Source organism: Rhea americana, unplaced genomic scaffold (genome assembly GCF_003343005.1).
Source record: "Rhea americana isolate MKP2758 unplaced genomic scaffold, rheAme1 scaffold_1, whole genome shotgun sequence".
Lineage (NCBI taxonomy): Eukaryota > Metazoa > Chordata > Aves > Rheiformes > Rheidae > Rhea > Rhea americana.
Genome location: NW_028185038.1, coordinates 18,840,730 through 18,865,192, shown reverse-complemented (window position 1 = coordinate 18,865,192; position 24,463 = coordinate 18,840,730). Strand labels below are relative to the sequence as shown.

Here is a 24,463-nt window from a genome sequence, read left to right as displayed (position 1 = left end):
AGCGTCACCTGCAAAGGGCTCCTGGTGCGCGGGGCGAGCGCGGCGCCGGCGGGCGGAGGGGCGGCCGCCGCGCAGGCGCTCTCGGAGGGAGGAGGGGGCGATTCCCTGCTCCTCAGGATCTCTTTTAGCTTATAATGGAAACGGAGGCGCTCCAAGTCCAACGTGTCCTGAGTGAGCTCCTCGAAACCCCTCCACGTCCCCACCGGTGACCCGGGCAAACGCGGCGGCCCCGCGTCACGGCTGCATCTCCGCTGCGACCTCCCCGCCTCGTCCCGGCATTTTCTGGTGACGCTGAAGTTCAGGTAATCCCTGGGCGTCCCCCGGCAGTCCGTAATGCTGACGTACGGCGGCACGGGCCGCCCGCCGTCCCCCAGCCCGCGGGGCCGGCCGCCGTGCGGCGCGCCGGGCTCAGCCGGCCACCAGCCCTCCTCCGCTCCCGGGGAGCTCCAGCCCTCGCTGCGCCCGTCCGTCTGCTCCGAGCTCACCGAGGAGGAGTCGCAGTCGGTCCCGGTGCCGGCGGCGTCCGTGGATTTCGTGCTGGAGGAACCCCTGGATTTAAGCGGGGGGCGGACAGTCCCTCCAAAACGCTCCTGGTCCGCGTTGCTGCCGGAAGACCCGTACAGCAGGTTCTCGCGGGTCAAGCCCCCACGTCCCTCTCCGCTGGGGACCTGCTTTGCCCTCGGTGGCACATCTGAAACGTCCCCGGCGTCGCTGAGCTCTGGGCTCTGCCCGGGCTCCCGGCGTGCGCGCAGCAGCGATGCTGGAAGGGGCCTTTCTCCCTCTCCCTGCTCCGAGACGGCACGGCGCGGAGCAGCAAACGCGCCGGACTCCTCCGGCCCAAACTCGCCGCGGTGCTGGGCGGCGCCGAGCTCCCCCAGCGGCACGGACGCCGCCGGGCTGCGAGGAGAGAGGCTGCCTCCTCCGCCCACCTCCTCGCGCAGGTCAGGGCCCTCCTCGCAGCTCCCCGCCGCGTCCGTGGGGCCCCCAGGGCTCTCGCACCCCGCATGGGCGCTGGGTTGCAGCTGGGCCACGTAGCAAGACGTTGGAGCGCCGTCCGGGGCTGGGGCCGGACCTGCCGCGGGGCAGCGCGTCTCCCTCGGCGCTCTGGGGACCGAGCCCGGCTCGGGGCTGCGCGGAGCTGCCTTGCGGCCGTGCTGAGGAGGAGGCGGCGGTGCTGAGCCGGGAGAGCTCCCCGGCGGCTCCCCGGCGCACGGCTCCGCGCCTTTTTCCGCTTGTCCGGGCTGGAGGGAGCTGGCGGCGGGGGCTGCCAAGCCTGCGGCCACCGCGCTCGCGTCCGCAGCGTCTGCTCGATCGCGGGGCTTCCCGGGCGGGCCAAGGACCGGCCTCGGCTCGCTTGGCACCGACACGCGCCCGCGGGGCTCTGCGTCCCCGCCGCGGCGCACCGGCTCCTGCGCGGGGGCAGCAGGAGCCGAGCCAGCGCGGGCAGGAGGGCACCACCCGCTCGCGAAGCTCCTCTCCCGCCGGCGGGCTGGCGCCTCGTCCCGGGGCTCTCCCACGGCAGACGCGGCCCCTCTCGCCGCCGGGTTCGTTTCGTCGCCCCCGGGGGACCTCGCGGCGCCTCCCAAGGCGGAGGCGAAGCCGCGGCCGTCGCCTGCTGCTGGGGCTCTGCCCTGCACGTCTGCCCGGCCGGCGGAAGAGCCGCCGCGCTGTCGAGCCGCCGGCGAGCCGCTCCCGCCTCCGTTTGATCCAGCGGTGCTTGGCGAAGCGAGATCAGCGCTAAAATCCCCGCCGCGCCGTCCCCGGCTGCCCGGGCCGTCGAGGCGAGCTGCGCCGGCAGCTCGGCTCTCAGCGGGCGCCTGCGTTTCTGCAGAGGGCGCGCGACCCGCGTCGCTTGGCTCCGAACCGGCCCCACGCACCTCTTCCGAGCTGCCTGCAGCCGCAGCCCCACAGATAAGGCTTGGATCGGGCGACAAACTCGGCGTCAACCCGCCGTCGCAGGGCGACCCCGCGTCAGATCGACTGGCTTCGCGCACCGAATCGACACCGTTCGTCTCCGCACCTGGGGTGCCCGGAGCCTCCTGGGACTCCGGCAGCGCGCGCGGGCTCGGGGCTGTTTCGCCAGGACCGGCTGCAGCCGACAGCGTTGGCATCGACCCGCGCTGGCAGGGGGACGCTAAGGCAGCGGGGCCGGGCACGGGGTCCCCTCCGGGAACGGCAGCGTCCGCGGGAGGTGCTGAATTCACCGGCGTCAGCTCCCTCTCTTCACGCTCCGTGTCTGCAAGGCTGCCTCCAGAAAACGCAAAATCCATAGGCCCCAGGACCGTGTTTTCAGGTTCAGAATCTTCCTCCTCTTTTTTCACCTCCTCCATCTCTTCCTCCTCTCTTTCCAGGTGTCCCGAGGAGTCCTGCGACTCCCCCCCTCCTCCGCCAGGTCGGTCCGGCTTTGCGCTCCTGGGACTCGCTTCTAAAGGCGCCGAACTGCAGGCACGTGGCGCCCTGCCGCTGGCAGCCCGGCTGCCTCCCCCGGCCCGCGTGCAGCGCCCGACGCCTCCCGCGCCGCCCCCTTCCCCGGGAGGGCCGGGGCACCCGCTCTCCAGCTGCTCTCCGCGTCCGCGCCGCGCAGACGCTGCGCTGCTCCGGGGGTCTCCGCTGAAACTAAGGGCTCGAGCGTGTGGGTTTTCCCTGACCGGTGCAGCTGGGGGGCTGCCGGCGTCACCCAGCTCGTCTGCAGGGCCGGGGGCGATCGTAGCGTCCAGCAGTCCCTCTCCGGGCGGCTCCTCCTGAAACGACACAACTCAGAGTTAAATTTCACGGGAAGAAAATGTGGGAATTGAAAAGCTAGTGCAGGAGACCATGGATATTTAAAATTTTCAGGCTTTCAGAGTACTGGCACTGGGGGAGACCAGTTTACATGAGTCTCTAAAATAAGTCCAGGATGAATCCTGACCCTTCTCGAGCCAGACGACATCCTTTCTCACTGCCACCCCCAGGAGCTGCACAGACAGCAAGGGAAGCGTTCTGAAACCTTCTACTTCGTTTACAAGCTGAAATGTCTTAAAAATAGGCCGGACTGCGCCGGGGTCACCAGCTGGTGCCCAGAGGTAATCTGTGCGACAGCCTCCTCTTACCTCTGCTGGGCTTGTCCTGTCCGAGCGAGTGACAACGGCACCGCCGGACGGAGATCCCAGGCCTCCTCCCAGAGCACTCCTGCCCGTTCCACACACTAGGGCAGCTCAAAGCATTGGGACAGTTTTTGCCTTGTGCGAAAAAGCTGCAGTCCTACAGCTGCCGCCCGTTTGTTCCCGGGGCAGAGGTATTAAAGGAATTATTTCCATCCAGAGAATTCAGGCTGAAAAAATGTCTGTGGCTACCTACGTTTCAACTTTACCTAAATCCTGACCATCTGTAGACCGTAGAAACCATAAAAATTCTTTAACAAACAACTAACCAGAATAGACTATTAATTAATCACACTGTAAGGGCAGGGGAAAAATTGCAAAGCAGCGCCCTGCCATCCGCGTGGGGGAAACCTCTGCAAGCCCGCAGACCTTGGCTCCCAAGCCGGCCAAGGAAAGGCTGTGCCACGTCCCCGAGGCGGCTGGGCCGCGGGCAGGCAAGCGCAGCAGCCCACAGGGCACAGGCAGGCTGCAGAGTCCTGGCCCCGGGGGTGGGGGAGGTTTCTATAATAGCTAGCTATAATATAAATGATATTGCTAAAAGATAAAGCCAAGCTGAATCTGCAGTGATTGGGGGTTTCCTTGGTCACTGGCCTCCTCCGGACCCTGCAGCGAGGACACCCGTGTTTGCAGAGTCCTCAGAAAGTTGTCGCTCTGCCTCCTCCCGCTCTGAGAGCATCCACAGCGAGGCCCTGCTCCCTCAGACAGGGATGGATGCGGCTCTCGCCAGAGCCCGGGGGTGCCAGGTCAATCCAAGAAGATGCCCAAACTGGGAGTGAAGCCTAAAAACTTCCTTTTCGTGGTGGCTCTGACTTTGCCTGTAGGACAGTCCCTCAGGGCAGCTAACTTTTAGGGGACACCGTCATGTCCCGCCAGGGCACTCACTCTACCGGGCTCTGAGTGAGCCCCCAGGTGGGTCTGCTCCACCGATCACGGGAAAACCCGCTCCAGGAAGCACAACGTGCCTCGTGCTCTCCGCAGACTTGTATCAAGCAGACCCTAAGCTCTTACCGCCCGGACGGCTGGGACGCTGTGCACGTGCTCCTCGGGAGCGACCGCTGGCCATGCGTCTTCCACAGCCAGGCTGCTCTCATCAGCACGCTCTGTGAGCGCACGGCTTTCGGGACAGCTCGTGGAGGACGGCTCCTCCTCGGAGGGCAGCTCCCCTAAAGAAGAAGATACTGTACTGTCAACAACGCCATGAGTGCTATCTGCGTCCGTCTGAGAGTCTGCAGGTCGCTTTTCTGGGCAGAAAGGTCCTTGGTAATGTGTGCTGGGCTCCGGAAAGCTGCTGGGAGTTGGGTCAGGGTCCGACTGTGAGTCTGCAGGGCACGTCTCCAGCCCAAAACAGTCCTCGCTGTCATCACTCAACTCAAAAAAGTCCCCAGTGCTGTTTATCGAGACGTACTTCTCGGGGTTGCTGTGCTCCACCACTTTCCTTGTGCTGCTCAGGAGTTTGCTGGGTTTGCTGTAGAACAGAGCCACCCACATATGAAGTATCAGCTTCATTTCTTCCACGTCGTCGGGCAAATCGGAGTCCCAGGGACTGGAAGGGAAAGCAAACACAGCCTGAGACATCCTCATCCTCCCTCCAGCTCACCAGCACAAGCTAACTCCTCTCCTGGCTCCCTGCAGCACTAAGCCTAAACGCAGCGGGGCTGTAAATGCTCAGCTGCGTTCACAGACCGCTTGTTGTTTTTGATCTGTTGAAAAAACAAGAGAAACTTGTGACCACAAATAAGACTTTGAGTTCACGCCACCGGAAGGCTCCACAGCTTTAACACAACAAAGCTGGGCATCCAAGTGTGGGGAAAAAAACCAGTACAGCGTAAAAGCAAAGCGGAAAGGCAAGAGCAAAGAAAGCCCCTGTGAAACTGCTCCCAACGTCCTGCAAAGCAATCGCCCGCAGACGGCCCTCCGGACCGACTTACCCATGCAGGGCGCGGATGACGGTCTTCTCCAGGGCGTCGTTGGTGTACCTGCTGTCCAGATTGAAGAGGTACTCGGCCTCCCACTGGCACGTCACCCTCACGGACCCGCCGCAGTTGTTCACCGTGTGCGACTTGGCGAAGTCCTCCTTCAGCCGGGGGCAGAGCGCGCCGCTGCGGTGCCTCACCACCACGGCCTCCAAGGGCCGCTCAGGGTGGTGGGTGCTGTTTTGCTGGTGGCGGAACGGCAGGACTTTCCCCACCAGTGGGCCTGCGTGGACGTTCCTGGCCCCATTCCTGGCAGGTGCCGGCCCAGGGTACGGGATTCCTCTGGGATGCATCTGTTTCCTCGGGTGCTCAGGCATCTGCGAGGCGTATGAGTGCTCAGAGGAGATGAAGGAGTGCTTGTTCACCTCGGCGGGCTCTGGAGCCTCTTTCGGAGGCAACGCATGGGTTTTTGCAGAGTTAGGGCTCAGGCTGTTCTTCTTGCTGGAAATCCCCGGGCTTTTCTCCCTGGGAGTTGGGGCCGAGTCTTTTTTTAATTCCGTTTTTCCAGCAGAAGGAAGCTTATGGTTAGGCGACACCTTGCTAGGAGAGCTCCCGCCCTTGGCAAGCTTGTCCACCCGGTGGTATTCGTGGTCGCAAGCGATGCGCGAGGGCTTGAGCTTGCGATGGCTCCGCTGCTCCTTCGACGGGCTGCAGGACAGGGCGGCCGCACCGCTATCCGTGGGGATGAGCGGAGGAATACAGGAACCCAGGGCCAGATCAGCCAGCAGGTTCAAGGCATGGGGCTCGTAGCTGTTTCCTTGCAGATCGATATCCTCAGCAGCGCCGCCGCCGGGGTAAAGCTCACTTGTTTCGCTTGCTGCTCCTTGGCTTTTGCAAAGGGCTTCGCTTGGGAGGACGGCGAACGGCTCCTTCCGCGCTGCGAGAGAGAAGCAAAGTGGGAGAATAAACGAGGGCCCCTCGGCTCTGCCTCGAGAACGGCTTCGAGGCCCGCGTTCGTTCCTGACGCGTGTACGATTTTCGGACAGGCACCGTGGCATCCACTGCCTCCCACTTACCTCCACATTGAGCAGGCTCAGTTTGGCAGTAAAAAGGTGTTTCTCCAACATGCACTTTGCATATTTGAAAACAAAACTCTGCGGTCATGTGGGCCATGGCTGCTACAGAAGGATTCAAACATGGAATCCAAGAGAGTTCAGGAATGGGGTTTATTCTCAGAAATAAAAGGCAAAAGACTCGGAGCGAACAAAATTTCCTTGACCTCCGTGCACAGAGTAATTTCGCCAGAAAGGGGAAATGCCAGTACAACAGGAAATATTTTAAATATTTCTCTAATCCTTTTTCTTTGCTTTATACTTTCTTTTCATCTGAATATTTGCAATCTTAACCACAGAAAAACCCTGTGCTGTGCATTCGGTAATCCACATAGTTACAAAAAAGCCCTCTCACACAGAGAAAAGCCACCCTGCTCTCATGTTGCCCTTTACACGTCCTCTCAAGAGCATAACCTGCCCCTGAGCTGTCCTGCAGAATACGTGCAAAATCCTGGGGTCTCTAAAAGGCAGCCAGAGCAGAGAAAATAAGTATTCATTTAGTTTTTGCTGTTAAAAACACCCTTTGCCATGGCTCAGGGCCCATGTTCATAAAAACAATATGAAGTTATTAAATAAGGTTGATACCTCATACTAAAAAACAGCAGAAATCCTCTTCAAGCAGAACCTGCTTAAACGAAACCTAGGTGTTACATTTAATTTCCTTGGGAAATGCAGAGTTGCCATTTAAATCGCCTATTTCTCACTTCTGAGCACTCTTTCTATTCTGCATTTTTGGCAGATCTTGGCATCCAGCAGGTTTTTACCTACGGTGCTGTGAACAGACATCTCTGCGCCCCCCCACCCCAGAGGAGAGCGGGGCCCATCCTGCACCCTCCACCCCCGCCGCAGCGGCTCTGGGACCCGCCGGCGCCGGCGGCAGCGGGCAGCAGCGCCCGGCACGCGCGGGCTGACCAACACTGCCACGTTTCAGGAAGTCTCAGGGCATGCCACAGGAAAAGACCAAGCGGGAACGGGCAAGCGGGGCCGAGGCGGCCCAGCCAGTTTTCAAAGCCTCCTCCTCCCCCAGAAGGGGGAGGAAGAAAGACTCGAGACAGGTCTGGAGAAGGACATCAAAGCGCGAGTGTGAGAAAACATGACAAATTATCAAAGAAATGATTTGCCTGTTCCAGCGTTTACTTTGGCACCGTAATAGCGGTTCTCAGTTTAAAAGCAGACTCCCAGCCCGCACCTGCAGACGCTGCACTCAAGGGCCTTCCACGGTGCCTTTTAACTCTGCCAGAGTCTGTCTGCGAGGGGTGCGGCAGTTCGCTCTTTTTAAAAACCATCGGATTTATAACGTAAGGGGCTAAAAATCTAGGCAGATATCGGCTACGAGGCGGTAACGCACTGCCGTGAGCTGCCCCAATACCGTTTCCAAACTCAGCTGCTCCAAACGAGCAGTTTAAGCTATCCCAGCAGTTTGCCAAGGATGCAAACAGCAGGATTCGGAAAGAACTCAAAAGTTTGTGCCTCCAGTCCTGGGGACGTGCGCGGTCGCCCTCGTGTCTCCCGCCACGGGGCAGCTGCACCCAGACCCCCGTCCAGACCTGCGTCACGGACCGGCGCAAGGCCTGTCTGCTCCTCGGCTGCGGCCGAACGTGCTGTTTGGACAGCCTGGCCGTGACTCGAGCACGGCGTCAGGCTGCTCTGCTTTTAAAAGAAAGACTCCCGCAGGGAACAGCGTTCTTACCGCTTTCTGCTTGCTTTTTGGCTTGAGGCTTCGACAGGCTGTTAGCCACACTTGTTACCACCCCGCTTTTCGCTGCCTTTGTGGCTGTCTGAGCACTAGGAACCTTCTTCGCATCTGGTTTCTTCAGCATCTTTGGTCTCTTTGTTTCCAAGCCAGGATCGCTGGGAGCTGCGGTTCCTTTCTGGCCAGGCTCAGACTGTGTTTTGTGCACAAATTCTGCAGACAGGACCTCTGCACCTGGGGCAGGGGAAAGGGAGGGGGCAGAAGACGTTTAAATTTAAAAGCAATAACCACCGAAGGTACAGGTTTATGACTGTGGAAGGACTGCTCGAGCTGTGAAGGGCGATAGCAGAGTATTTGTCAGTGACTGTTGATTTACGTGTCTGAACCTTCAAGTGGGTTCATTACTGATGCAAGTGATCAGTAAGCGCTTATTAAAAATTAAACATCACTTCTTTAGCTCATTAAAACCCTGCTTTGCTGACCAACAATATGTGATCTCCAGGGATTTCCACTCCAACTCCTGGCATGCTCGAGCCCTGAGGGTACTTATCTACCTCTCCAAGAGGCACCGAAGGACCTCTCAGATGGACCTGCAACGGCACCAAGAGCAACGCCCGGGCGCGAGGCAGCACGCTGCAGGGCAGAGCTCGACAGACTGTGAACCGGAGCCGCCTTGGGCCCACAGCGGGTGGACGCCGCACCGCCCCGGCGCTGCGTGAGAGCCCACGGCCACTGCCACCGCCGCTGCTCCCGGCGAGACGTGCAAACGCCAACACGCAAATGCCAGTTGAGTGTGACGCTACCTTTGCAGGCACATGGCTTTTTTGGACCTTTCTTGCCATGTTTCATCACCAAGGTTGCGATTCATCTCAGCCTACTTCGAGGGTCTACAAATCAGGAGTAGGCACAAAAAGGACAGGCTTACTTCAGCCTCAAAAGGGAGAAAGGAGCCTCCAAAGGACAATTTATCCCACTGAGGGCACCTTGCATGAGCAGCTCAAGCCAGAGAGCAGCTTTCAGCCGAGTAAGTTTGGTGGGATCAGTCTCACACCTCTCATTTCATCAAGGCCACAGCAAAAAAGTTGGCTTTCAGGAAGCCAGAATGTGATCACAGAGGGTGGCTGGTTATCTAGGCAACCTGCTGTAACCTCAGTTTGGGCAACTACTCCTTGCCTGAGATGCTGACAGTCCTCGGACAAGGGATGCAGTAACCGTGAGCGGGCTGAGCTGCCTGCGCAGCAAAGGGCAGCGATGGCACGGACCGTCGCACCGAGCTTCAGGCACCTTCGCTGAGATCCCCTCTCATCGCCCCGGTCTCCTTCCCCAGCTGAAGGAGCGACCACGCGGACACCCGCAGAGCAGTGCAGATGCTCTCGGGCCGCGTCTGCTGGCCCCGGGTACCGGGAGCAACGCAAGGCGATGCGGTTCTCAGCAAAGCCTGAGCATCCTCGCTGGATAACCTGGAGAGGCAGGAGGAAGCCACCACTTACCTCTTTTCCTTCTGTGCGGAAATTGCAAATTGGCCAGTTTGAGCATGGGCTCGTCAGAACTGGCCGTGAGCCCCGGCTTTTTAGGGAAAGAGAAGGCGATGCTGATTTTTTTCTTCTTGGTTGCTTTCCTGTTTCTGCCGCTGTCCCCCACAGGATGCATTTGCATCTTGAGGGGGGACCATTTCTTCCTGGTGCCGGTCACGATGGCTCGGCTGGATTTCCTCTTGCTCTGCTGCACCCGCAGCGTGCTGGCCGGGCTGCCGTCTGCCGCGGTGCCTTTGCCGCCCCGGTTCAGTCCTGCGGCGCGCTTTGGCGTTTCACTTTTCACCTTTATTTCTGCTGCCGTGTTGGGAGGAATAGGATCTGGCGGCGCAACTAGAGAGAAGTCCACATCACAAACAGCCTCCGAGTTTCCGCAAAGGGACTGAACGGCACCGGCCAAACATCCTAAGGCAGCCGACATTTCCAGGGTATAGCTGCTGGGATCGGAGAGATAACGCTGCAGCTGCGAGACAGACTCCTCCGAGCATTTTTTAAAGGGATTAGTACATTCATCCTCGGCTGGTGACAGGAGAGAAGAAACGGGAACTCGGCTGTTCTGGTCAGAGATGGGCTGTGCATTTTGACCACGCTTTGCAAACTCCTGGAAGTGCCGTTTGATACGTACGCTGGTACTGACCGTGTCTTCGCACGAAGAATTGGTGGCTTTCTGTATGGCATACTGAAGTCCAGGCAAAATTGAGGCTATTTTTAAAGAGATGTCACTATCCTTCCTTTCAGCTTTTGGATCTTGCTTGTCAACTGAGAAAGGAAAAGAGAAGAGTTTTACTCATGTTAAGAAAAGGATTAAATTCCTCAAATCGCCTCACCACTGCATGCTAAAATAACAAAAGCATGAAAAAGCCTGACAAGCCAACCTACAAAAAGCCAACCAGCCCCAGGGGCAGCGTCCTCATCTGAAGGATGTTTGTAACTGCTGAAGGTACGGAAGAACTGTGTGTGGGAGTCAGAAGGGGAGGAAACCAAGAAGAAAGACTGCTGTTTTATCAGCCAGCCCCATTCTCCAAGAAATTAAAGGGCGAGATCTCACACACAGAGGTCTAGTCCCCTCGCCCTGACATTTCTAGAGAAGCCCAACATTTAGGAGAGTCAGAACTCTGAAAATGCATATATAGATACTTTTTGACTTGTCCAACTTTATGGTTGGCCAGGCAGGGCATTTAGACTGTCACCGAATTCACGTCATTCCTCTTGCTTACATTCCTGCTCGGACGCCGCTTCCAGCAGCTCCGTCTCTACCTGCTGCGAGCACGAGCGGAAGCAGTGCAAGCGAAGCAGCGGGGACGGGGGCAGCACGAACGAAGAGGACAAACCCTTGCCTCCAGGTTCGGAGCCGGAGAAGCGATCCTGCTGAAAACAGCAGGGCTTCCCTGCTCGCCCCCGCAGGCCTGACCCACCTATGCGTTACACGCCGACTTGGACAGTTTTTTTGGCTGCAGGGGCACGTAATGCACGCCCCTGTTGCAGCGAGGACCCTGGGGGCTGGCTCCCTGCCGCGGCGGCTGGCTCGGGAACGCGGTGGGTTTCCTACGTCTGTGCGGGAAGGGAGCAGCTTCGGAGGCCACTTGCTTCGAAGCGGGAAATGTTACTCATGCTTCGAATCCGCGCCGAGCGACTTCCGACTGCGTCCGTCCATCACGCCCTTCTCGTGCCTCCATGGTGCCACCGCTGTCTTCATGTGCATCCATTTTCAGCACGGCTGTGCTGCATCTTCAGGGAAAGGAGAAGCCCTAACACACAGATGGGGTTTATAATCACAGCGAGAAGAGGTCTTGGATGCAGGACAGTCCCCGGGGTAACGCCGTTCGCGCAAGCAGCGGCGACACGGCACATGCAGGAGTCCTGCTGGCCCCAGAGAGAAAACACCTGGACGCTGCTAACGCTCAAGCTCCCGGCCCGGCCCGGCCCGGCCCGGCACAGAGCGCTTGCTCAGTGTTGTCCTCTCCCCTCGCCCCTTTCCACCGCTGCCAGCTGCTTTCCCGTTTCCCAAGCTTTGCTTCCTCCTTAACCTCAGCACCAGCCGCAGCCGGTGCGTCCCCAGACCTTCCTGATGGCCGCACGGGCTTCCAAGGCGCCGCGCTCGCCCCAGGGTGCTCCTCGTGGCCGGCGCTCTCTCCAGTCTCCACCGCGCTCCTTCCCTTGCCTTCTTCCCCTCTCCCCCAGCACACATGCTCACATTCAGCCTTGCACCACTAGATCCCCATGATCTGGACTGTATTTTCCTCCCATCGCAGGATCTCGGTATCTGGGTGGCCAGATCCTTCCTCCAGTCTGGTCTCCACACGTGTCCCCCCTTCCTGGTATTCACCTCACCCAACTTCAGGGGCTTAATTCAGATATCAGAGCAAAGACCTACTAACCCCTATGCTCAACAGAGAGTGCCAGGCCCCTGCAGACACAGTTTGGATCTTCAACCTGCCTCCAGAGGTGCTTGCCTCTCTCCTAGGTCTAGAAAAGCAGCTAGTGAAGTTATCACACTAACGCAAGCTACCAGCAGTGAAGTCCTTAAAACCAGTTTGAATTCAGACCTCTAAGACAGCTGCAGCCCACACTGCCTAGTCATCATCACATCTTCACCCGACTTACAAGCCCAATTCTTTTGCAGATCCAGAAGGAAAAGAGAGTTTACAGTTAGAGGTCAAACGGAGAAGCCAAAGCGATCCATGCCCAGATGTGCTGGCGGGTCCTCTCTGCTCTCCTGCTGATTTTCTCTTCCGGGGAGGGGAGGACACGTACGTCCTGTACGGCTTCAAGACAGCGCCAGTCAACACGCACACACACAGGCGGACTAAAATACCAGTGTGTGCTGGCATAAATGGTCTCTTGGCTTGTCCCTCGGATGACTCAACAGAAAGCAAGCCAGAAGTTACGCAGAGCAAAAGGCCCCTGTATTTTTAACGCTGCTCAGGGATTTGCAAGGCCAGAAGTACTTCTGGGTGAGAAGAGAGCTGACGAAGCTGTCCAGGGCAGAGTGGGCGACAACCTTCTTTACGTGCGCAGGAGGGAATTGTAATATGAATATTTCCACGTGGGCAACGCAGTGTAAAGTCAACAGAGAATATATGTAGCAAATGCAGCAGACATTGGGACTTGTCATTTCGAGATCTGCAGGTTCAAACTCTACAACCTATATTTGCTCTCATTCAGTGCCTCAGTGTTTGCTCTGCAGGAGAAGAGGCACGTTCGGGGGATGCAAACAGCCTCGAAACAGCGCCTGGAGTCACCTTGCAGGCCCCAGAGCTTTGACTCACCTTCGTAGCAGCAAAGCACCGCAGCTTCCCGCCACAACACCCGTCATGCACCCCAACCAGTCGTCACAGTCCCTCTGCCAGCACCTATGGATCCCGCAGCTGATTCAGCAGAGAGGAAACTGGACCCACGTCCGCACGGCTCCAGCTGGTGGCCAGGTGTCCCCAAGTGAATTATGCAACCCGGCCGAGCCTGCGAACGCTGGCTGCTGCGAAGAGGAGCAAGGTTCCTTCCCCATCCCTCCTCCTCTCCCTGCCTACACCAGCAGTGACCTTTCACGGAGCCTAATTCACTTGTTATCTCAGCAGAAAATCATTCCCTTATTTTTTTTAGGGCAGGCTATTTTCCTGCTGGTTTAGCAAATCATGTCGGCTCAGCGCAGGGCCCAGCGAGCACACTGTGTCGTCTCGCCCCCCGAGCACGGCTGCCCTGCACTGCAGGGGCGTAAGCCAGGCCGTGCACACACGTGAGTCAGTTCAGGGAGCAGATGCTGCTGAAAAGTGACTGAGAGGGGGCAAAGGGATTATTTTGCACCCGCACCAACTTCCTGTAAAGGGGCAAAAGCCCGCAGTGAAAGGGTGAGACATGGGGACCCTGACTGAGACCAGCTTAAAAGGCAGCTTAATAGGCAGAGAGGTGGTACCGATCTCGCTTCCAAGCCCTCGAAAGGGTGCTCAGCACCTGCAGCTAAACAACCTCCTTGAAATCCCTTTGCACGAAAGCTATAGGGGGTGCCGAGTGGAGAAACTGGCTCTTCAGGAGGACTGCATCTCCGAGGACCTCCTGGTGAGGATTCTGCACTCAAAATACAGCGAGTGAAGCCAGCAAAGGGAACCTCCCTACCTCTCAGGCACACCGACCGGGACGAGGTGAACAGGAACAGGGCCAGGAGGCTGACAGGCTCCTCGGGGTTGAATGCTGCAAAAGAAAGGTTTTGTTTAGACGGAGAGTGTCCACCCTCCATTCCCAAACCAGAGCAGGAGATGTCCATCCCATGTCTCGGTTCCTACGTAGCCAAGTCTTACCATCGTCTCGTGTTAAGGCAGCGGATGTGAGGAGGATAAGAGCTCCTTGATCTTGTAAATATTTGATGATTGCCTAGAACAAACACATGCAAAGTTAGAACAACCTCTCCCTTCCCTCCTAGGCAAATTTAATATTGCTCAGGATGACTGTTAACAGGCACCGATTGATGGCGAACATGCACCAACACCAGCAGCTTATTCCCTGCTGAGAAGGTCAGTGGGCAGCTTACTGGACAATATTCAGTCCATGCCAGTTGGGTCAGCTGGGACCATTAACCCAGAGATGGGGCAGTCCATTTAAGTTGTTATTCAGCACCCAAATTCCTCTCATCTGTTTCTTAAAAATACATATATACTTAGTCAAACTGGTTGCAATTAATGAACAAGGCTAACAATTTTAGTCCCTTCAGTTCAGAAGCTCCCAAGCACCTCAGTCAGGAATAGCTCTCATCACCACAAGGGGAAGGTTTTTCCAGCAGGAAAAGTAAAGCAGGATACCAGCCTCTGACAAAACACAACCAACAGTGCCAGCCATGAGCCTGGCTGAAGTTCAATCTATGCAACTTCCTTATAGCAGCAGCAGCATCAAAAAATACGTGAAAAAAACATCTGCTGAGTGTTCGAAGCTCCCGTGGCTCCATCTCAAAGCTGGATGGTTGCATGTCTAAAAAGACATGTGCACTTATTGAGGCTTTTCTTATGCTTGGGTGTTTTCCGATGCTTCATCTCAGAGCTTGGTGTGGGCTGCTTTTCCCGTCACGGCAGCACTCATCTGGGTCCCCTTCCTCCATGCAGACACCTCTTTTCAGGAAACTTGGAAAAATTGAATAACTTTAAGGCTTCTAATGTTCCGTGGAACTTAGCTGATCCCATCCGACACATTTGGACCTGACAGAGGACTGGTCTGTTCCTCACAGCCACAGGTAGAGCAAGCCTCGTTTTCCAGTGACAGCAGAGCAACTTTGGAAATACCAAACAATTTGAGCGTAATATTCACTATTCAGGACAGCAGCTCCCTGATTCAGTTGTCTCAAGTCAGCACAGTAGAAAAGATAAAAGCCAAAACTTCCCCTGCATAAATCCAGCTCAATGAAATAGCTGTGGTTTCTCACCAACAGGTCAACTTTCAGGAACGTAAGGAGGAAAATCAAACCCACAGCTGCCGACACACAGCGGAGGGAAGTCACCTCGCACTCAGATGGGTGCAACCCCGTATCCCCAGGCATCCTTTCGCTTCCACTCTGTGGTGCCTGGTGGAGGCATCACTGGAAGGGAAAGGATATTCCCTTTCAAGGCTTTTCACTTGCACTCTTGAGAGCTGCCGTGAAAGCACATTCACCCACTGGCCATTCAAGAGCATGTCAAGGGGAGGGAAGAAGCACACTGCTTCCTCACTGAAACATGGGCGATGTTTTAATCCAGCTCGACGTGTGTACAAGGGCTGGGAAACTCTAGGGAAACGATGCTCCCATTGGCTTTCAAAACCAAACTGCTTACGGCCCCAACTCAACCATCTCATCTCCCTCGGTTCCTCTAGGGAGTTTGGCTCTCCACGGCTTGGCGGGATGCAGGATCTATCCTTAAGCAGCTGCAGATGTGGGAAGCTGCACACCGGTGGGCTGCACAGCAACAGCTTTTCCGGGGAGTTCATGGATCGCTGCCAGTTTATACGGAGGGGAGGAGGTGCCCAGCCAGCTGCACGCTTGCAGCCATGAATTATAATTCTGGATTTACGGGAAGCATCAGACTTGACACAGCAACCAGCGGCAGCAAAGCCAAATCCAACCCAACCACAAATCTCAGCGCAGACGCGGGTGCTGCACTCCTCTGGAGGCAACGTCTGTCTCCTGGAGTCAACAGGAGCTGTGACGGTCATGCGGGGAGCAGAAAGGCCCCAGTGGGATGGAAAAAGCCGGAGCGGGTGCTCTTTTTCAGCCACCCTCCAGGGAGAAAGGTAGGCATGTGACAGCTGGTATCTTTTGCTCAGCAATCATCATTCTAGCACTGCGGGGCTCGGCTTCTGCTTTCCTGATAAGTAAAATCCCACTGCAGTCCTTGTAAACTATACTGTTTGCAGTCAATGGGAAAAATCATTAATAAAGACAACTCAATGTAATAGTCTCCCCTGGCCTAAACATAGTCACAAAGAGGCTCGCCTGGTATAAAGCCTTCTGCTCAGTGTACCATTTTTCTCACCCTAGATCCATTCACAGCTGGCAGCAGGTGATCTCCAGCTAACAGTTTATATGCAGAAAAACTAACCTATGCTTGAGAATAACAAAGCATAAAAATAATTCTTAGAGCAGGGAAATTTGTTCCACTTGGGTGTTACTTCAGAATCTGTGAATGACGTTCTCAAAAGTTTCAACAGACCATTTAAATAACGCTTAAAAGAAGACTTTCCTCCCAGAAGGACACTTACCAAGTCTTTTTCCTTTAGGTTTTGTAATAATTCATCCATTTTATGTTGATCCTTGTTTGAGATTTCCACTTCATATAGACTGAAGTAAATGCCTTGAAAACACACTGCAAACAAAACAGAGAGAATGTGATGCTGAAGTAGTGACTCTTAAATGAACGCTAAATGAACAAGTGCTCTCATAACAGGGAGAAGGAGTGGAAGAACTGTTTTTAAAAACAATGGTTATCAAGGTTTCCTGAGCTGGTACATGAATTCACGTCTCAGTGAGTTTCCTCTTCAGCCCACTGTTCATGGGAGATGTTTCCTAACTCATCACTGCAGCTAACAACAGCAATTTGCGTGACGTTGCTGTGTGCTTTCAACGGAGACCAGAAGCCTTTCAGACTGAAATATCCCATCCTCACACGCCGTACTCTCCCCTGCTGTGAAGCATCCCTGTTCCACACACTGATCCTCAAGGAAGTTTAGCAAATGCAAGACCTTGGACTCACCTTGTCTGCTCCTGAACCTCACAGCAAAAGTCCTCTGCTCAAGTGAGCATTTTCTCTCTCTCTCTCTCTCATCAGCCGACCATGAGACTGTGGCTCCGCGGCAACTTCATGAAGTGCTGCCATGGCTTCCCCCACTTCCCCGGCCTCCTCCCCTGCCCTGGCACTATCACATTGATCTGCACTGCAACCTGAATGCTAATCCTCCCAAACAGGCTTGCTGTTAGCTGGCCGGATCAGCGCCCTGGCTGGCTCGGCAAAGCGGGAAGGCAGCACTGCAGCAGCCCACATTTTTTTTTTTTTTTTTTTTTTGGTGCAAGATGCCATGGAAATGCACCTTGAAGGTTCTGCAAACAGCATCCAGGGCTCTCTGTGCACAACCTGCAACACCAGCATGAGTAACCATGTACCTGCTGCAGCACACAGCCACTGACAGCCTTTGGGAGCTTATCATCCTGGGGCTAAGAGCTGCCAGGCTCATCAGAACTCCCTCCGAAAAACCAATCAGCAGTACAAACCCCAAAGCATAACTAGAGACAGGAACAGGCATCCTCCTCCCTACCTGACAGTGGCCAGGACAGACAGCAGGTGACAACAGGCACATAGGCTACGGGGTCAGCAGAGCCGTTCTCTCCCTTCCCCAAATCTATGCTTTTATTCTTGCTGACTGCAGAGCAATCCCTGCCTCTCCCCCAGCTCTCCACACTCCTCTCTCTCTCATGCTGTCTTCCGCAGTCACTGTCATCCTCTTGCAGTGACAAGCAGGTCACCAGTGACTACCCACAGAGCTACTGCAGGCAGCGAATCACCCCACTTTTGGCTTTGGCTGGTGGCTACCCCCCATCAGCCCGGAGGTGGGAGACACCACGTCCGACCTTTCTTGGCAGCAAGTTTGCGTGACGAAGAGGAAATCTGTCTTCCTGCGCAGCTCCGCCACGCACACCTCAATAGGCAGCGTCTCCCACCCTGTCCCATCACAGGAACGGGTTGGCTTCGCTTTGGGAAGATGATTGTGCCACACTGGGAGACCATATTGAGCGTGGACAATCTTTCCTATCTATCTCTATCCTGCTGTGAGCTCTCTCCTTGCAATCTGCAACCAGCCACCATCCAAGACAGGACGTGAGGCTACGTGGGCCTGTGCTCTGACCCACTGCAGCAATTGCTATGGTGCAACACCAGAACACTGTTACTCATCTGTCGGCGGATTTTCTGCTCACCTTCATTCTCAACATAATTGCTTTTCCCAAATGCAGCTTCTGGTAGCTTTTTCTTCAAGTCGGATAAACCCATGACATGGTTAATGTCCAGGTTGGGAGGCCTGTGGGGAGAGAGCAATAGAGGATGAGATTGGAAGTGTAAAAAGTTCTCAGGGTTAAGGATAGCAGAAGCCCTAGGTTACTCTATCACCATGAAATCAGAGAACGCAGCTCTGGAGAAGGCCAGAGAAGTGGCTTAACATTTTGCTGATTTGAGGATCCTATTTGGAAACACCTCCAAATCCTGGTATTGGTGTCTCTGTTACTGGCTGTTATTGGCTGTCTCAAATTGCTCCTCGCCAGCTGGTTTCTGACTGCTGAGGATTTTAAATCTTTTTTTTTTTTTGAACACTAGTTACTTCAATACTTTATTTGCCATTGTGCTGGTTTGTAAACACAACCAGCTGACTCTATCTGCATCACCACCAAGCCCCCTGCTCACAAGGAGAAAAAGCCCAAGCAAGAATAATTGATTTGGAATAAATATGCCTAGTTAATATAGCAAAGTGCTGGTTTCCTGCTGCAGCTCAGGGCCTGACCTAGTACAACTATAAGGAAAGGATGGGACAGAAGAGATAAAGCTGGCTCTTGCTAGTATACAGATATCCAGAGGCTGGCAGCAGACCTGCATGCTAAGGGCCCACAGGCAACCCCAAAACGCTCACCAACAGTAGCTGTAATGCTCCCCCCCACACCCTTAACTGCACAGAAAGAAGAGAAAGAGGCTACGTACAGCTGGGCTGGAATCGTAGAGCTGTACGGGGTCCGCAGGGCGATGCTGCACAAGAGCTGGCCTCGGATGAAGAGCTGTCCCCTCCACGGGCAGTAAGATGCTACAGGCAAAAGGATAAAAGAAGCTCAGGGAAACAGGAGAGAAGAGGAAGGCAAACAGAGAGGTGCATTTGTAAAATGAAACCAACCGCCAGATGCTCTTACCTTTGTGATTAAGTTCAGGTCTAAAGAAAAGGGAGAAAAAGAGGGATATTTAGCAGCGGGAAAGGGAAACCAGCCCACAAAAGTGACTGGGCATTTCAGAACAACAGTAAGTTGCTTACAGGCTCTCTCTAGCTAAGACAGGCATCCCCTTCGGCTCCCTGTACTGACAGGCGACGACTATGTACGGGCAGATCTGCCTGGGGCGCTCTGCAATGCTGCCGTCGGACACTTCATACACATAATACTGGGGGGAGAAGGGAAATACAGATGAGAAAACACAGTAAGGAGTGAGCGAGGCACCTCGCCCAGCACTGTATTCCCCCGTGGCCTGCAAGCAAGTTGTCTGCAGAGTCCTCCTGCGAGACCTCGTACCTGGCTCAGCTCAAAGGCCTGGAAGTGGCTGGTCTTTGAGGATATGTTGTTTCTGCTCACGGCGACGTGACAGTCGTAGCCTGGAGATGGGCAGGTATAGCTGGTAGTGTAATTCTCACATACTGCTTTGACCTTTCCCTGTGCCAGCACATTTACAAAAATAAAATAAAAATACATGCATATACTCACACACCAAACTGTTGGCAGAGATGTATTTTAGAAGACCCCTGAATGCTCCTTTTCCCCAAAGTCAAAAATGAACTCTTAGAAGAGCTGATTTTACACCCTGCCCCTCACAGTTATGGTATGGTGCCAAAGTGTCCTTAAAAACTGCCTGCACTGTACAGTGACTTTGCAAGCCATTCTATGTAAAAATAAAAAGACTTGTATTTTACCTTAATTAGCTTAAAAATGACAATATAGCCTGATTTTCCGTGATACCAGGGTCTTGGATGAAGATAGTCTGCATACTTGGAAATGTAAACGCCTGTGAAAACAAAGCAATGCAAGATAACATGCATGGTCTGTCTAGTAATGCTGATCACTGAAAAGCCTGTAAGGAGGAAATTCCTCGTGTGAACAGGATGCTCTGCAGAGCCAGCACCCAGCTGCAAACCACAGTGGCACTGGTACTTGCCGCGCTAAAGAGGGTGAAACTCTTTTTGGCTCTTATCCTGTTTTTGGCTGCTGGCATGGTGCAGCATTATCTGTTCCAGGGTTAGCTCGAGGAAAGGAGTGATAAAACACTTTGGGTTTCTCCTGGGGAAAACGGCCCAGGAGGAGTCAGTCTTGCTTGCACCCCTGTGAAGCATGAAAATGCACCAAGCAAGGGCTCGTCTCTAAAAGGAAGATCTGGTAAAGGACTTGGGGGTCTGACTAGAAGTATCGCCCTTCTGTATCCCAGGCGCCAACGCAAACCTTCTACCCTGTGACATAGCCCATTTGGACTTATCCCCAGCTTCTCTCCATGCTCAGAGCATGTCACGTGGATTTACTGCAGTTTTTTTTTCATTCATGCTCTATTTCTGCAGGCAAGTTGGGCAGAGAAGTGGACTAGGAGGAACAAACAGGGACTGGGCAGGGGGAGGGCTACGAAAAGCAGCAGTTGATTATACAGGCTGTAATATTCATCTAGACCCAGATGAGATTAAGATACAGTCAGTATCCTATTTTACAATGAGTAAGCAATTGCACTCTTGCTTCATTTTGCATTCGCTGTGAAGTAAATAGGTGTCTAGGCCTGCAAAGACCTCCCGGACAAGCACTGCGAGAGGCTCTGCTCCTGACAAAACGATTTCTTTGAGTAATATGTGCTGTGCTGTGTGTCTTCATAGACTTGAGGCCTCAGCTCTTGGAGCAAGGAACAAGGAGCAAGCACAGACCATAAAGGGCTTTGGTATATCACGACTGGCTCCGATTAATAACAGGACTGCTGGCAAAAGCTCAGCAAAGGGAATCTGAGGAGCAAACTGGTGGGGAGAGGTGCCAAAAAGCCACTTTGGTAACAGAGAGAAAAAACCTGAAATGGAGAAGAGAAGATATGACATGTTCCCTTGGGAAGATCCCACCCTGCTCTGGATGAGCAGGCAGGAGGAAAACACCGTTGTTTGCTTGATCCAAACGCAACTTCAAATGTGAAAAATACAGGTGTCTCTGTGGATTTTTCCTGCTAATAACAAAGCAGTAGCAGGAATTTGTCTGGGCTTTGGCTTATTGCTTTTTTTTTTAAAGGAGGCAATGCCCCCACAGCAGTGAACAGGTCTCTTGGTCCTGTGAATGGAAATCTTACCTTTTGCTGGGTCACCAAGCACGGAAATAGAACTGGTGTTTATGCGGAGGCCTGTCTCACAAACCTCTTTTGCCTTCAAAACAAGAGACAGACTCTTTTACCATCTATTTTCAAAAATAAGGAACACAGTTACTGAAATCTGTAGCACAACTGGCAAAATACTTTCAACACTTATGTGTTGCAAGTCAATCCCATAGTACAAACACAACTGAATTCAATACCCACTGAAGCCAACAGAAAGAAAACCGGTGGTTTCACAAACTAAATACTGAGATCTACTTATCAAGTGTTGTTACAATAACCACTGTGGAAACAGAAGCATTTTCTACATTTGTGGGACAGGGAGAAAAGCTAGGAAAATCTGGAAAAAAAATATCATCTCCAGAGATCATTGCAAGTGCAAGGCTGGACTTTGCACTTGCTTTATCTGCATGGGGAATTCATGGAAAAATAAATGCAAAGGGCCTGGCATGAATGTAAAGTGCACTTTCTACCCCATGCTCACTCCTACATGGACACAATTATTCTGCCTTGAGGGTGTCTCCCTGGGTTTGATTTAATCCACTTCCAAAGTGTATTAATCTAAGCATGTGAAGACCTTCAGGATCTTGGCCAAAGAGTGACAATAGGAGAAGTTAATATGAATTCATTATGGGTGAAAAATAAAACTGAGTCAGCCAAACTGCACTCAGTCCTTTTATAAAAAACATACAGCATTCACCTCATCTAATTTTTTGACACTTTAACAAGTGTCAAGTTTAGATTAGCCAATTAAGACTCCTCTGAATAGCAGAGAAAGAGAGGTACCTCCGGAGACGGATTTAGCCCAAGGATTTTGCATGCCTCTCGTTAGGCCTGGCCAAACTGCTCTCTGGAGAGCTCCCTCTTTCCTAGCACTATACGAGGAGCTGAGCCAGCTGGCACAGACTGTGCTAACTTTCAAACAGCTAAAATGAAGTGGGACGATTCCCACTCCCAAACAGATACTGAAAGCGGTTTACTTCGGTGCCAATTCCAAATGAGCAGAACTAAACTGCATTCAGGCCATCCTCACCCTAAACAAAACTATCACTGCAGTGATTTAACACGGTATCATTAATTCATGTTAAAAGTGAATTCCCATTAGTCTCCCTGATTCTCTGATCATCCCTGTGCAGACAAACTCCTTCCAGAAAATTAAAAGCATCCTCACGAAAAATGGCCAAGAATAACTACTTCTCATTAGCTGTGTCAGACTCCTTCTCCATGTAGATGGCAAAACCAAGGGACCTTGTCCAAAACCACCTGATAAACTCCTGCCTTCTGTCACAAAGGTTTTTTTCCCCTCCTAAGCGTACCTGAAAGGTTTCACCTGCCTATACTTGCCTGCAAATCCACTGGGAAAAAGAAAAGCTTCTTTTGTCTCCCTGCAGAGGGCAAAAGAGACAGCCAGGCCTCAAATAACAGTAATCAATTAGAGAGATCCAAAATAAGATCCACCACTGAAACCCCCCAGGAGTCACTTTCACAGCCTGCTCTGGACTATTTCTGCAGTAGCAATCGCACTGACAACTGAGGTACAAAGAGCCAGGGCACTTCTGTCAACAGAGCTGCTGGGCTTCAGTGGGAAGGAGCCCACGTGCACTTGGCATCAACCTTGTCAAGTTGAAAAAAAATGTTTCAGGTTACCTCTTCTTCGTTGTCAAATAGGAGAAATGCAAAGGTCTCCTCCAGCTCCTCCCGGCGGTAGCCGGCAGCTTCCTTGGCCTGGGCAAAAGCTTTGAGCTGCAGAAGACACAAGGACACTGTGTTCTAGTCTGTTCAAGCCAGAGCCAAGCGATCAAGCTGCTACGGGGAACACATAGCATGTAGACAGCACGTCCCACATACCCTCAGCTGTGGTCGCTATGGGGCAGCTGGATACTAATACAGCCAGTCCAGGTGCCCACACATCATTCTCTTCCCCATGCACATGTATATCCAGCCTCCCACCACAGGGATCCCGATCCATGTGTCTTTCTGCATGTCCCCTGCCAGGCTGGAGTCCACCTAGACCATCCTGCCTGCTCGTCGGTGATTGCAGCCTGTGAGGAGAAAAATCGCCTCTGTCCCTTGCAAATGGTTCATGCACCATCCAGCTCCTCTGAAGACATGAAAGTGTGCTGCAAGCAGTAACCAGAGGTAATTAAAGCTGAGTTTGTTTTGGGGGGCTTTAATTAAAGAAGTGAAATTGTGGAAGCATGAGTTTTTTAAATGGGGTTAAAAGATAAGAAAACAATAGTCTCATCACTGCTTCTTCAGGTTCAATGACTTGTAGAGATGTTCAGTCCTATTTTGACCTTAAAAGTCACAAACAAATCAACAAATAACTTGATTTGTGCATTCCCAGCCCTGAGTTCCATGATACAATGAAAAAAAGGATAGGTTTTTTATCCAGCTCTGCAGCGACTATCCCAGGCCTAAGCAGCCAAGATTTCTAAGCACTGCTTAATTCACGACAACAAGTAGACTTGTTGAGACTGCTCCGGTCCTCGGAGGAGATGGCCTGTCTTCCATACCAATGACAACAGCACTGTAGGTAAGGAGGAGTTTTAAAAGTGGTTCCATACATGTCCCATCCAGATGGAGAAAGGGAAACTTGGGGTCAAAATTGGGGCCTGCACAGGGTGAGGGGAGGCAGAGAAATACCATGCGGAAACCTGTCCAGCTGCGAATCAGCAGAGCTCAGGCTTGACATAAAATGCCATTAAAGTTCCCCTGCCAGATAGGAAACCTGCACTTCAACCTGCCCCTGACGGCCTGCTCCACCCCAGCAGCATCTGCTGATGAACTCTGGCAACGTTGGCTGCATTGACCTTTTGTTCCTCATCAGTTTGGGAAGGAAGAAAAGCAAGAAAGCAAAGAAAAGGCTTTCCCCATTCAGGAACTGTAAATAGAGCCCCAATGAGACAGGCAGATCAGCCGCATGCTGAAAGGAAAGACACAAAGATCTGCCAATAAACCAGAGTTTAGAGAATCCAGCAGCCCCGCAGTGGGACCCTATGCCCCTCCTGAGCTCCCAGCAACGCCCCGCTCTCCCACAGGCCTCACCTCATTTAGAAAAACATCGTTTTCCACCAGAATTGCTTGGCTGTATTGAAAACCGTCCCGAGATGTATAGTCCAGGTAGGAGCTCTGCAGCACCGAAACCGCTTTCTGCAAAAGGGAACTCGACTCTTCTGACTCCGGATGCAAACCTGGAGGAGGAAAGCAGTAAGCAGGTGCAAATATTAACTCTGAACATACCCACATTGGCACGAGGCCTCAGCGGAGCCGGGTGGCAGCTGAATGTGACTCACTGCACATGGGCCTCATCTAGCAAGCCCAGATCTCCGTGGAGCTGATCTAGCTCCTCTGCGGCTCCCACCGGTAAGTCTCCAATGGCTCGTCTCCATCCATACAACCCACGAGACTTCACCTGTGAGTTAAATTGCCCTCAGGAAGGAGGAAGATGAGCTCCCCATTTGCCAGTAAGCTTCAGGAGTCATCTCTAGCCA

At 53.6% G+C, this 24,463-nt stretch overlaps 1 protein-coding gene across 1 annotated transcript in view; it reads right to left on the bottom strand.

Moving 5' to 3' along the window:
• Positions 1-24,158, bottom strand: part of TASOR2 (transcription activation suppressor family member 2) — a 30,200-nt gene extending 6,042 nt beyond the window's left edge. The window contains exons 1-17 of the mRNA XM_085325852.1: positions 24,018-24,158; positions 22,617-22,712; positions 20,949-21,021; positions 19,555-19,646; positions 19,160-19,297; positions 18,907-19,031; positions 18,788-18,807; positions 18,585-18,684; positions 17,813-17,913; positions 16,105-16,208; positions 13,683-13,755; positions 13,501-13,575; positions 9,349-10,149; positions 7,856-8,092; positions 5,069-5,990; positions 4,149-4,683; positions 4-2,741 (exon numbers count right to left, since the gene is read on the bottom strand). Coding sequence (XP_085181978.1) covers positions 4-2,741; positions 4,149-4,683; positions 5,069-5,990; positions 7,856-8,092; positions 9,349-10,149; positions 13,501-13,575; positions 13,683-13,755; positions 16,105-16,208; positions 17,813-17,913; positions 18,585-18,684; positions 18,788-18,807; positions 18,907-18,932 — 5,732 coding nt within the window. The 5' untranslated portion in view covers positions 18,933-19,031; positions 19,160-19,297; positions 19,555-19,646; ... (1 more) ...; positions 22,617-22,712; positions 24,018-24,158. The remainder of the gene's footprint in view (positions 1-3; positions 2,742-4,148; positions 4,684-5,068; positions 5,991-7,855; positions 8,093-9,348; positions 10,150-13,500; positions 13,576-13,682; positions 13,756-16,104; positions 16,209-17,812; positions 17,914-18,584; positions 18,685-18,787; positions 18,808-18,906; positions 19,032-19,159; positions 19,298-19,554; positions 19,647-20,948; positions 21,022-22,616; positions 22,713-24,017) is intronic.
• Between the last annotated feature and the right edge of the window lie 305 nt (positions 24,159-24,463).